Genomic DNA, 13701 nt, shown 5'->3' with positions numbered 1-13701 from the left:
AGAGCCACAAAATGAGCAAATGTTAATTTGAGGCAATTAAAGGCAACGGATGGTAACAAGGTTCAGAGCTATTGTAGACAGCCAATGAAGATGAAATTACTGATGTGCACCCCTTTAAAGAACAGAATTTAGAGACATAGGAGAAACACTTTCAAGGACAAGCAACGCCATAAAAAATATATAAACATTGAGAACACAGGGTTATAAATGTTTTCAAAATCAGATACCAGTGCAAAGAATCCTACATTTCACCCAGGGAATTCCATGTTCCAGGAGCTTACATGAAAGATCCATGTTGAGACAACTGCAGAAGTAAATGTCATATGAAGTTTTTCCATGCAGAAAGGCTGGAAATTTTTTAAAGATATTACAAATTAGAGATGCATGAGAGAAAAATAGGCTTTATTTTCAGTAATTCAGGCAAGATCTTTAGTGATGAACAAAAGAGCTTTCGAAAACACTAGTGAAGAAGGCAGAAGAACAATCATCTAAGGAAAGTGAGTTCACCAGAAATTTGGGATGGTGTTAGGAATCAAGCTGAAAGTTTTTCAGTGGCTCAGTCTTACTACTTTCACTCTGGAAAAACAAATAAAATTTTTAAGATTGTCACTTAACATCACACTCATATGCTCCCTGTACAAATCTGTGCATACAGACCATATATACAAGAAGGTAGTTTCAGGGGATTATAGTCTCATCATCTGAAAAAAAGATCAGTGAGGTCTGTATATGGCCTAGAAAACCGCTATGGTCAATAAAGATGGACTTACACCTAATTATAATGCACACCTTTTATAAAAAGACAGGGATCGAGATGAGAAGAAACAAAAGGTGGAGTGAGCCCAAAACTTATGAACGACTTTGTAAGCTGAAAACTTCTGTCCAACAACGTTTGTTGACTACAACTCAGCCTATCAACAATGCTTTGTTTTATATGCAGCGACTGATTTTTTAAAATTTTACAGAAAATGCCATAAAGTCAAAATAAGAAGACTGTTTCATGTGCTCGGAAATAAAAGGAAAACGAGGAAGATGACAAGCTGTTTGTATGGATGCTGAAGTCTCTACCTACAATGGTAAAGCTCATTTTAGCGATGGTTGTCCAGGACAGAATCTAAACACATTTGTTGCTGCAACATGCTCGACTGCTATTTAGGAAATATTTAACCTAGAATTAATCAAACACTGGAAAATCGAACTTAGAACTCATTGATTTAAAATTCATGTTTATTCATCACAGTGAAATGGAATGTATCTCATTGCATTTGGCAGTCACTACAGAATTTTAAAAGAGTTGGTAAAAGTGAACTGGCCTGCTGACTGGAATACTATTGCTGAATATGCGAGAAGTGGTTGACAAACCTTATATTGTTCATGAAACAACCCGTGAGAAAATAATCAATTGATAATGTCATGTGATTTGGTACTTTGCTGTTACGAAAGAAGATGTGAACATGAAACCAGTCACATGGCAAAGACCGAGTGAGGTGGTGCAGTGGTTAACGCACTGAATGCGCAATTGGGAGAACTATGGTTCAAACCAATATCTGACCATAGAGATTTAGGTTTTCCGTTACTTCTCTAAATCTCTCCAAGCAGAAGCCAGGATGTTTCATTTTAAATGGCACAGCTTGCTATCTTCCTTCTCCAACCTTAACAAAATCTGAGCTTGTGCACTGTCTCTAATGACCTTGATGTCGATGTGACATTAAATCCAATCTTCCTTCCTTCTTCAGACAGGAATGTCATAATTCAACGTCCATATGTTATGCGATTTAAAGAAATCTTTGACGAAGTGTTTAGCGTTCATAACAAGAAAACAAGAAAAATCGACAAGATCTCTCTGTGAAGCACCTCGCATATGCGTGTGCTTCCTGTAACAAAGGAAAATTACAATGATGTGATATCCGTGTTCAGATCAGTGTTTCCCACACAGGACAGTGAAGATTTAAAATTCCAAGAAATTTTCAAACAGATTCCTTCAGTAACAGCTGTTTTAAGTTATCTAGTTGTTGTAATAAAATAGCGATAAGGATTTACCAAAGGGATAGAATATCCTATGGAATTTAATTTTCGCATTTTGTATGTCCAGTTTTTCAATGTTGTTTATGTTATTTTGACTAAAGTTCAGTCTTGATCACACCATTTATGTTTTAATGATATAGGTAACCAGTTTCGGTTCTTTTTACAAAACCATCATCAGACCCATGGCTCCCTTAGGATGGTAGGCGGAGCTCTCCTCGCTGCTACGCAGATCAGGTGACTGCGTAGCAGCGAGCACAGTCTAACATAACAGTCGGGACACTCACTGTTGTAAAAGTTGTTGCCGTTTGACAGATGGAGCGACACTAGTGCTCCAAGCGGCAGGTAAGGTGAATGTCAGACGCGTCGTAAGCAAAATGTTTGTTTGCATCCGTTTCCTACGTAATTTCTGAATTATCTGAGTTATTTTCTTGCCTCAAAGAGTTTGTGTAGTATGAGAAGGCATATATGTTTCTAAAAATGATTCTAAAATAAGCGCAAGTATGGACAAAAACCATGAACAGAGTGGCAAGCTACAACACATTCGTGAAGAAGCACTTGTGACATTGGACAGAATTGCAGCTTACCACGTTGATATCAAAAGAATATGAACACACAGATTCACATGTAAGAAGCACAGACATGTACCTCTACATGCAAAAGCGATCGACAGCTCGTTTATCGTTCTGTAGGCCTAATGTGTTTGTCATTGTCGCCTGTTGCCAGAAGTACGACCTTCATCTTTATATTATTCTAAGTGGGACAAGCAACTGCCAAATAGTGGGAGAAATATACTGAAAACATTATAATGAGCTGATTACATTACATTTCACGAAAAACCAAGTATTTGAATAATTTTCAAACAATCTGTCAGTGAACAAGGTGCTAACAAAATAATGTCATCACACGAAGGAAGCAAGGAAAATGAAGTGGCTAACAACAGAAGTGAATGAAATACATACCAAAGAAATCAGCAGCCCAAATTAGCCAACTTCTTCAGTATCTTATATGCTTTCTTGTTGTTAGAAACTAAGTCTTGATTCCAATAATTGAGCATAAATGAGTCTCACTTTAACAGATATCTTGATCAACAGTTTCCATCTTGCAGCACGTTTCTCTTCTCTTTCAATGGCATGCTAATCTGGCTTAACAACAAGTCAAGGGCATCTTTTTTTAAATATTGGGATCCTATAGTCTTCAACATTCGTTTGTCCTTGTTCACTTGATCCTTCTGATACAGTTTCTGTCGCTGTCTGTTGGCACTTTCCTTGTCCCGTAATACACTCCTGGAAATTGAAATAAGAACACCGTGAATTCATTGTCCCAGGAAGGGGAAACTTTATTGACACATTCCTGGGGTCAGATACATCACATGATCACACTGACAGAACCACAGGCACATAGACACAGGCAACAGAGCATGCACAATGTCGGCGCTAGTACAGTGTATATCCACCTTTCGCAGCAATGCAGGCTGCTATTCTCCCATGGAGACGATCGTAGAGATGCTGGATGTAGTCCTGTGGAACGGCTTGCCATGCCATTTCCACCTGGCGCCTCAGTTGGACCAGCGTTCGTGCTGGACGTGCAGACCGCGTGAGACGACGCTTCATCCAGTCCCAAACATGCTCAATGGGGGACAGATCCGGAGATCTTGCTGGCCAGGGTAGTTGACTTACACCTTCTAGAGCACGTTGGGTGGCACGGGATACATGCGGACGTGCATTGTCCTGTTGGAACAGCAAGTTCCCTTGCCGGTCTAGGAATGGTAGAACGATGGGTTCGATGACGGTTTGGATGTACCGTGCACTATTCAGTGTCCCCTCGACGATCACCAGTGGTGTACGGCCAGTGGAGGAGATCGCTCCCCACACCATGATGCCGGGTGTTGGCCCTGTGTGCCTCGGTCGTATGCAGTCCTGATTGTGGTGCTCACCTGCATGGCGCCAAACACGCATACGACCATCATTGGCACCAAGGCAGAAGCGACTCTCATCGCTGAAGACGACACGTCTCCATTCGTCCCTCCATTCACGCCTGTCGCGACACCACTGGAGGCGGGCTGCACGATGTTGGGGCGTGAGCGGAAGACGGCCTAACGGTGTGCGGGACCGTAGCCCAGCTTCATGGAGACGGTTGCGAATGGTCCTCGCCGATACCCCAGGAGCAACAGTGTCCCTAATTTGCTGGGAAGTGGCGGTGCGGTCCCCTACGGCACTGCGTAGGATCCTACGGTCTTGGCGTGCATCCGTGCGTCGCTGCGGTCCGGTCCCAGGTCGACAGGCACGTGCACCTTCCGCCGACCACTGGCGACAACATCGATGTACTGTGGAGACCTCACGCCCCACGTGTTGAGCAATTCGGCGGTACGTCCACCCGGCCTCCCGCATGCCCACTATACGCCCTCGCTCAAAGTCCGTCAACTGCACATACGGTTCACGTCCACGCTGTCACGGCATGCTACCAGTGTTAAAGACTGCGATGGAGCTCCGTATGCCACGGCAAACTGGCTGACACTGACGGCGGCGGTGCACAAATGCTGCGCAGCTAGCGCCATTCGACGGCCAACACCGCGGTTCCTGGTGTGTCCGCTGTGCCGTGCGTGTGATCATTGCTTGTACAGCCCTCTCGCAGTGTCCGGAGGAAGTATGGTGGGTCTGACACACTGGTGTCAATGTGTTCTTTTTTCCATTTCCAGGAGTGTAGTTTCGCTCGAAGTCTAGCGATCTGCACATTCTAACACTTAACACGCTTTTGTAAGACACTAACAGCTGCACTTAATCTAACCACTTCATAGTCAAAGCAGGTCTGTATTGATGATTCACACGAATCTGGCACTAATACATGGAGAGTTGAACTGGCTGCTTCTGTGTCATAGGACTGTTTTACAGCTTTAGATTGACTGTCGAATCTTTGTGGCAGTTTCCTCTTCATCGTCAGTTGAGGTGGCTTATTTGGAATGCCAAACAGTGTGGGTACTGCATTCCACACGAGTTTGTTATTGTCTGCGTTCATGAACTGGTTTTGTTCGAAATGTAGCGAACAAAACATAATATTATTATACAGGTACACTGGGTCTTTCTTCATAAAGTCTTCTCGTCTGTTATTAACTAGCCATTTTCTGCTCCTAAAACGAAACATTCATCATTTATACACATATAGTGTAGCAAGTGAATCCTGACGATACATTTTAGTAACATGATGGTATATACCTCTCAGGATCCTTAGGAAATCTAAAAAAGACAGCTGTGGTGTCTCCTTCCTATTGTTGCTCCAATTTATAGCGCTACAAACGCTCCCGATGGTAAAAACCATTGTATGAATCAAAATAAACAATCACTATTCGCTTTCACGATCGCGCCGAACTCATAGTTCAACCTACCGGCCGCTTTGGGCGCTGCTGGCGCTGTAGGCAACAAAATCAAGACGAAGTGTCGCGACTGTTATGTTAGACTGTGGCAGCGAGGAGAGCTCCGCCTACCATCCAAGGGAGCCATGGGTCTAATGATAGTTTTGCAAAAAGAACCGAAACCGGTTACCTATATCATTCAAACATAAATGGTGTGATCAAGACTGAACTTTAGTCAAAATATAATAATTAATTGATCACTGTTTTCCAAAAAAAGTTTACCAAAAAAGTTGTTTATGTCACAGCCCACGGCATAGTGCTTTGTCTTGTTGCAAGATCTTTGGTTTAGTTGGTTTCAGTGTTTTGTCAGCTTCAACCTTGTTGTTATGTGGGAAGTTGTGTGTGTCATCGCCCAGGTAATTTATAAGCGTTTATAAACTGCAAACAAGACTAAGAGAAGGAAATTGTTTCGGAAGTAAATTAACGTGGAACTTCATGTCTATGACAATAAGTTGAGTTTGATGAGAATAATAGTTCGTGAATATCTTGTGATGACGCTATGGTAGCTATGTTTGTGGCTGCTGCCTTATTGTTTTTAGTGGGTACATAAGGATGAGATTTTATTCCGTATTTAATTGTGATCACGTCACCTATAGAGTGCTTGGTGACGGCGTGTGAATGTTGTAATTTTCTCAGGTTATGTTCATACCAACCAAATGCCTGAGTTATTAGTGCTTGCTGTTTTTGGCCTTCCCTGTACAATCGCTACGTGTATCTTCGTAAAAGAAACGGCTGAGATTGTGATGTGTTGCCTGGAGCAGTTCGTCTGTAAAGTGATCGTCGTCAGGTACTTAGTGACTGACGATAAAAGGCGGACAGTGATGTTCAAACATTCGCTTTGTTAGTACGTTTATGTTGACTTACTTGGCTGTAATAATGGTTGTGATGATAATTTGCTGTGATGTGATGTAGACATGTAGCGGCTCCAGATTTTAGGGCCAACGTAAGGAATTTTTTCAAGTGCCCACATTTACATCATTTCATGGTTTGAGTATGTTCACATGAAAGGAAATGCTGTAATTCTGTTGCATTGTCTTAGGCTTCATTGTGCTTTGATTACTCGTGTCTTTAGTATTCGTCTAATCATATGTAAATACTAGATTGTTGTAGTATGTGGGTTTTAATGGAGTTGTGTATAAGAATGCTGTAACAGTATTTAGGAACTGTCTAAAGACGAGGCACAAATTAACTGTAATTTCTCTAACAAAAAGCATTACACGTCATCAGAAATCAATAGACCATTCATCACAGTTACAGTTAGTAGGAAGTCGTTTCAGTAAATCAGTTGTGTAAGAGAAAACTTACCAATGTTTAATCTTGATGGTAATCAAGAATGAGAACTTACACTTCGCTGTGTGCAGTCTACAGTAGAGATATATGGTTTTCTTTAATAGCAGGTAAAAATTCAAAAATCATGCTTACTGTAAATAGAGTATACATCCGTGAATGAATAGAGGAAGAAAGTTTCTAGGAAATACCTGTGTTGAAAATGCATAGTCACTGATAAACAATCCATATGTCCGGATTTTCATCATGTCCCTATCACACTGAAATTAACACAGTGAACCAACTGTAGAATGAAATATTTGGTGTTATTCAATAATTTCGCTGCACTATTGACTGCTTTGATTGTTTGTAATACTGATGTTAGTGCATGCACTAAAAAATACACATGTTCCATAATTTTTGCATTAGGACAGTATCCATAAGCTAGTGTTACAAAGGAGCAGTTGCAACTGTAACTACTCTGTTTGCAGTGCATGTTATCTTATGATTGTTCTCACTCTTCATGACATGTGAAATATAAATGAGTTTATATCGCTAAACACACATTTCCTCAGGCACTTTGAATCTGTTTCCTGTGTACTCGCCCATCTACTGCACCCAATAGATGAGTGAAAATACTGCCTTTGAGCTATGCCTAATGCTAACAACAAAAACTGAGTACAACTGTTCTTATGTGATTGCTTTTTTTTCAGACTGTAGAACTGAAGCCATGGACCAAGAGCCAACTATGAGGATAAAAAAAGAGGAAACGGATGAAGTACAAACTGAGTTATGCTTCACGGTAAGTGGCTTACTTGTATTTCTTAGCAATGTTTCATTAATTTTTGTGTGCAGTATGTTTGCACAGTGCATTGAAATAAGCCTTGTATTAAATCTCACATAGAACCGAGCAAGAGTTTCAGTTTAATATTCAGTAAACATTGAAAATTTTTAATGCACAACCCAATTATACTGATAAAGTGGTTGCCATAAAGTGGATATATTCTGCTCTGATACGTTTCTTTTAAATGACAACCTTAATGTGCAACTTAAGAATAACTATGACTATAGTGAATGTTAGCAGTGCCATTAAATTTATAAATGGTGTGGGTGAAGTTAATGCATTATTGCAGTGTAGGGTTGGGGTTGTTTGGGTGAGGAGAAGGGAAGGAAGTTGGCCATGCCCTTTCAAAGGAACAATCCCGGCATTTGCATGGAGTGATTTAGGGAAATCACGGGAAACTTAAATCAGAATGGCCGGAAGCAGGATTGAACCATCGTCCTTCCGAATGTGAGTCCAGTGTGCTAACCACTGCGCCACCTTGCTCTGTTTCTATTATTGCAGTGTATCATGGAATGGAATGAGAATTGTAATTTAGTTATTAATGATGTAAAATAAATGATTTGTTAATAATTTTGAAGTGACATTTCATGGTCACTAATCTGTGAAGTACATTTTGTAGTACTATTAACATTAGGTGTTGACTTCGAATATGTGAACGAAGTATAAGTAGAACTGTCAGCAGTAAAGTTGCATTTCAGACAAATATCACATGGAAGCATAAACTGTTACACAGCCCGTAGATGCAGAATGAATTTGTATGTTGGCAGCAAAGTTTTGATGAAGCCATGGGGTTACACATTAAATATTGACAGGTTTGTTCATAACCACTTTCTGTGTTTCATTATCATTCATACAAACTTTGTGAACAGCTTGCAATTGAATTGACGATCAGTATCACAACAGTAATCCTAAACAATCATTGTGAGGAAATGACAGGAAAGTAAATATACTAAATATTAATAAATACAGTAAAAGAGTGGGTAGACCCAACATAGTTCAAGCTTTGGATTTGACCCCTGACATAAAGATGGTTTGGCATATAGAATCATAAGTATGCACAACACATAGTGTGTGAATAAAACGTAGCTTGAACAGTCATTGAACTTGGTCCTTAATCTGAGAACTATTCAAAGGCTACAAGGTTAAAATGTGGTGCTAGCCCCCTTGAAATATTGGTTGTGGCGAGACTGCTCCATAGTGCAGCTGAAGGCCTAGTCTAGGTTGAAAGGGGGCAGTGTGGGTGTGTGCTGACAAAGCCTAGAAATGTGAAAGCCAAATAAGGGATGTGGTAACAGATTGACCAGTAGCACAGCCGAATGTTTACAAAAAAATCCAAATGATGCCCAGAATGGAACTTTTACCCACAAGAAGTCTTCTCTTACGTTTTGTGCTGTGTTAGTTGATGGACTGAACTTCCCTGTCACCTTAAGAGATGCATGTAGACATTATATCAGTTGAAGGCCACCTTCTTTGCCAAATTAATTAAAACTTAATTTTTATTTTGTGTATATTTTGGGCATGAGGACTTGCTGGAAAGTAATGGCTCAAAATTTTTATTTTAAAATTATCGATGCATTTTAATTAAAACAAAATTTATTAACATTTTACATCTTTGTCCTTCATTTTTATATATTTATTTCAAACATAGTCACCGTGGCACTGAAAGCCTTTCTCCCAATGAGACACCAGGTTATTGGTGTCATCACTGTCGAATGTTTGACTTTGTTGGCAGACCCACATCCCACATCATCACCTCTGCTCACACCAATTCATCACTAACAAAGTTAAGTCCTCGAAGGTGGTATTTAGGTTTTGGAAAAAGTTCAAAATTCATTGGGTCCAGCCGGGACACTATGGAGGATGGTTAATAATAATGAATCAAACAGGTTAGGCAGTTACAGGTGCAAAAAAAAAGAAAAAAGTTGTATGGTCTGGCATTGCTGTGCTGAAGGAGAGAGTGCTCCACGTGTGGGTGAACTATTTGAATTTGTGTTATGTTTTCTGGGAGTTTTCTCATGTGCCAACACGGTTAAAGAACACTCACCCATGTTACACTCTGTAATTCAGAACTCTCCAGCAGGAGGATGCCGCATATTGTGTCAGGGAAGTGGGAACATTGACAAAGTAATATGCATGACAAGTTATATTTTAACTGATATTAAGAATAGAATAACAATTTTGGAGGCATTATTTCCCAGTACACCTTTGTAATAAATTGATGCATTTGGCAATGTTGTGTAATGTTTCGTTTGGCATTACCCAGCATCTATTTGAAAGTCATAATACTAAATCCATATGCACATCAGCGAAAACATTATTACCAACAATCTGCTATCGATATAAACTCATCCAGGCAGTAGCGCCTCACCTTGTCTGCTGATCAGACACACACATGGTGCATGGAGTATCAGTGAGCATGCTGTCTGTGTGTAAAATGGGGTTGCACACAATCTATCTGAATTTGGCTGAGAGCAAATTTTGATGGCCTGAAGTCTTGGCATGAGTATTTTGGAAGCTGCAAAGCATGTTTTGTGTTTGAAGAGTATTGTGGCGGTTGTCTTCAACACATGTCAAAACAAAGGTGGAACCATGTCCAGACATTATGGGGTTAACCAAACATCCCTCATGACAGATGGTAGACATCATAGGCTGGGCAGACTGGTAAAACAAGAATGCACAATGCTCCAGACACTTCTAATGTTGAGTCTGTGCAGCAAATGACCCACAAATGCTTGAGTGTTAATGCCATGCCATCGACAACTACATCTGAAATAGGCATGTAGCTGTTTGTGCTGGATGTTGGCTCAATGGCAAAGCACTGCATGATCTGATGTATCTTGATACCTTCATCAAACTTTTGGGAGGGTGCATTTCCATCACCCACAGGGAAAAACCTCCTCTACTCCTGTATTGGCAGTACTTCCATTATACTCTGGGAAACATCCATGTGGGTACCCATGGAACAAGTGGAGCTCGTGTGAGGAACTGTCAGAAAAGGAGTATTGTAAACTAGTTGCAAACCACAGCCACCCCTTACGTTTTTGTTGTGTTCTTCAGTCCTGAGACTGGTTTGATGCAGCTCTCCTTGCTACTCTATCCTGTGCAAGCTTCAACTCTGAGTAACTACTGCAACCTGCATTCTCCTGAATCTGTTTAGTGTGTTTGTGCATTGGTCTCCATCTACTATTTTTACCCTCTGCACTTCCCTTCAATACTAAATTGATGATCTCTTGATGCCTCAGAATATGCCCTACCAAGTGTTCCCTTCTTCTAATCAATTTCTGCCACAAATTTCTCTTCTCTTCTGTTCAGTACCTCCTCATGAGTTACAAGATCTACTCATCTAATCTTGAGCATTTCTACAGCACCATGTTTAGATAGTTTCTATTCTCTTCTTGTCTAAACTGTTTATTGTTCGTGTTTCTCTTCCATACGTGGATACACTCCATACAAATACTTTCAGAAAAGATTTACTGACACTTATATTTACACCTGATGTTAACAAATTTCTCTTCTTCAGTAACAATTTCCTTGTCATTGCTAGTCTAAATTTTATATTATCACTACTTCGACATCATCAGTTGTTTTGTTCCCCAAATAGCAAAACTAGTCTACTACTTTAAGTATTTCATTTCCTAATCTAATTCCGTCAGCATCACCTGATTTAATTCGACTACATTCCATTATCCTTGTTTTGTTTTTGGTGAAGTTCATCTTATACCCCCCCCCCCCTTTTTCAAGACACTGTCCATTCTGTTCAGCTGCTCTTCCAGGTCCTTTGCTGTCTCTGACAGAATTGCTATGTCATTGGCAAACCTCAGAGCTTTTATTTCTTCTCCCTGGATTTTGCTATTGTTTCCTTTACTGCTTGGTCAATATACAGATTGAAGAGCACTGGGGATAGGCTATAAGTCTGTCACACTCCCCAAATACTGCTTCCCTTTTGTACTCCTTGACACATATAAATGCCATCTGGTTTCTGTACAAATTGTGAATCCTTTTGCTCCCTGCATTTGACGACTGCCACCTTTATAATTTGAAAGAGAGTGTTCCAGTCAACATTGTCAAAAGCGTTATCTAATTCTACAAATGCTAGAAATGTAGGTTTGCCTTTCCTTAATCTATCTTCTAAGATAAATCATAGGGTCATTATTGCCTCACGTGTTCCAACATTTCTACGGAATCCAAACTAATCTTCTCAGAGGTCGGCATCTACCAGTTTTTCCATTCATCTGCAAACAATTCACGTTAGTATTCAGCAGCTGTGACTTACTAAACTGATAGTTTGGTAATTTTCACACCTGTCAATACTTGCTTTCTTTGGGATTGCAGCTATTGTATTCTTCTTGAAGTCTGAGGGTACTTCACCTGTCTCATACATCTTGCCCACTAGATGGTAGAGTTTTGTCAAAGCTGGCTCTCCCAAGGCTTTCAGTAGGTCTAATGGATGTTGTCTACTCCCAGGGCCTTGTTTCAACTTAGGTCTTTCAGGGCTCTGTCAGACTCTTCATGCAGTATCATATCTCCAATTTCATCCTCGTTTACATCCTCTTCCATTTCCATAATATTGCCTGCAAGAACATCGCCATTGTATAGACCCTCTTTATACTTCTTTCACCTTTTTATGTTCCATTCTTTGATTGGAACTGTTTTTACAACTGAGCAGTTGATATTCTTACATGTGGTTCTCTTTTCTCCAAAGGTCCCTTCAGTATTCCAGTAGGCAGTATCTATCTTACCCCTAGTCATACATATCTCTACATCCTTCAATTTGACCTGTAGCCATACCTGCTTAGCCATTTAGCACTTCCTATCAATCTCATTTTTTAGATATTCATACTCTTTTTTGCCTGCTTCATTTACTACATTTTTATAGTTTCTTCTTTCAGCAATTAAATTCAGTATCTCTTGTGTTACCCAAGGATTTCTACTAGCCCTCGTATTTTTACCTACTTGATCCTCTGCTGCCTTCACTATTTCATCTCGCAAAGCTACCCATTCTTGTTCTACTGTATTTCTTTCCCCCATTCTTGTCAATCGTTTCCTAATGCTCTTCCTGAAACTTTCTACAACCTGTGGTTCTGTCAGTTTATCCAGGTCCCATCTCCTTAAATTCCCACCTTTTCGCAGTTTTCTCAGTTTTAATCTACAGTTCATAACCAATAGATAGTGGTCAGAGTCCATATCTGCCCCCGGAAATGTCTTACAGTTTAAAACCTGGTTCCTAAATCTGTCTTGCCATTATATAATCTATCTGAATAGTTCTAGTGTCTCCAGGCCTCTTCCACATGTACAACCTTCTGTCGTGATTCCTAAATCAAGTGTTAGCTACATTATGTGATCAAAAGTATCAGGACACCTGGCTGAAAATGACTTAAAAGTTCGTGGCACCCTCCATCGGTGATACTGGAATTCCATAAGGTGTTGTCCCCCTGCAGGTCCAGGGGTTAGAATAGTCCTGAGGTATTCCTGCCTGTCGTATGATGCGACTAAAAGGAGTTTCACATGTTTCAGTCTTTATGTGACCTCCCCTGTAGGGTTTGACCTCCATTCTTCAAATTTTTCCCGAAGAGTGAGCCAATTGGGGAAGGGTGCTTTACAAGGTGCATCGTGTCCATTGTGCATTGTGACTTTTAGCCCACTTTCTCATAATTGCATTGCAGTCCTGCCCATTCTCCATCTCTTGGGCGAAGCCACCTTCCTCGGTGCATTTTCCGCCGTACTCTGTGCAGTGTCAATTTCTGTGTCAATGACCATGGACTTCTTTGCACCTGATATCCAACACAGTACCTAGTCCGTTGTGGTGGGGCTGCCATGTATCCTATTGGTTGTAGCCCCCTGACCACACAGTGATAGCTCTGCTGATGCTTGCACTGTTAACTCCCCACGTATGCCAAGGGGTAGATGCCCATCCCCTGGGGCATTGGAACTCCCAGCAATGGCCATCCTGCCAGGTGGCCTTTGCTGCAGCTGGGTGGCACCTGTGGGGAGGGCCCCTGGACGGAGTGGATGGCATCAGTGTGGTAGACACACAATGAAGTCTAGTCCATCATCTGCTGCTGGTGGTGAAACACCAGCAGTCTCTAAGTGATCACGAGCTCAATTCAGTGCACAGTGCCGTAGACACTGGCGAGCAGATTGATGCCGTATTCCTGGACTT

At 40.9% G+C, this 13701-nt stretch overlaps 1 protein-coding gene across 2 annotated transcripts in view; it reads left to right on the top strand.

Annotated features, from left to right (window-relative positions):
* Positions 1-13701, top strand: part of LOC126108808 (zinc finger protein 99-like) — a 230277-nt gene that overhangs the window by 102813 nt on the left and 113763 nt on the right. Inside the window, exons 1-2 of one of the 2 annotated variants that reach the window (XM_049914173.1) lie at positions 7199-7323; positions 7412-7499. In XM_049914173.1, the coding sequence (XP_049770130.1) occupies positions 7428-7499 (72 nt within the window). In that variant the 5' untranslated portion in view covers positions 7199-7323; positions 7412-7427. Of the gene's footprint in view, positions 1-7198; positions 7324-7410; positions 7500-13701 lie in introns of those variants that run through there. The other variant, XM_049914172.1, reaches the window with a different exon arrangement.

This window comes from Schistocerca cancellata, chromosome 11 (genome assembly GCF_023864275.1).
Source record: "Schistocerca cancellata isolate TAMUIC-IGC-003103 chromosome 11, iqSchCanc2.1, whole genome shotgun sequence".
NCBI lineage: Eukaryota > Metazoa > Arthropoda > Insecta > Orthoptera > Acrididae > Schistocerca > Schistocerca cancellata.
This window is presented reverse-complemented; position numbering and strand designations above follow the sequence as displayed.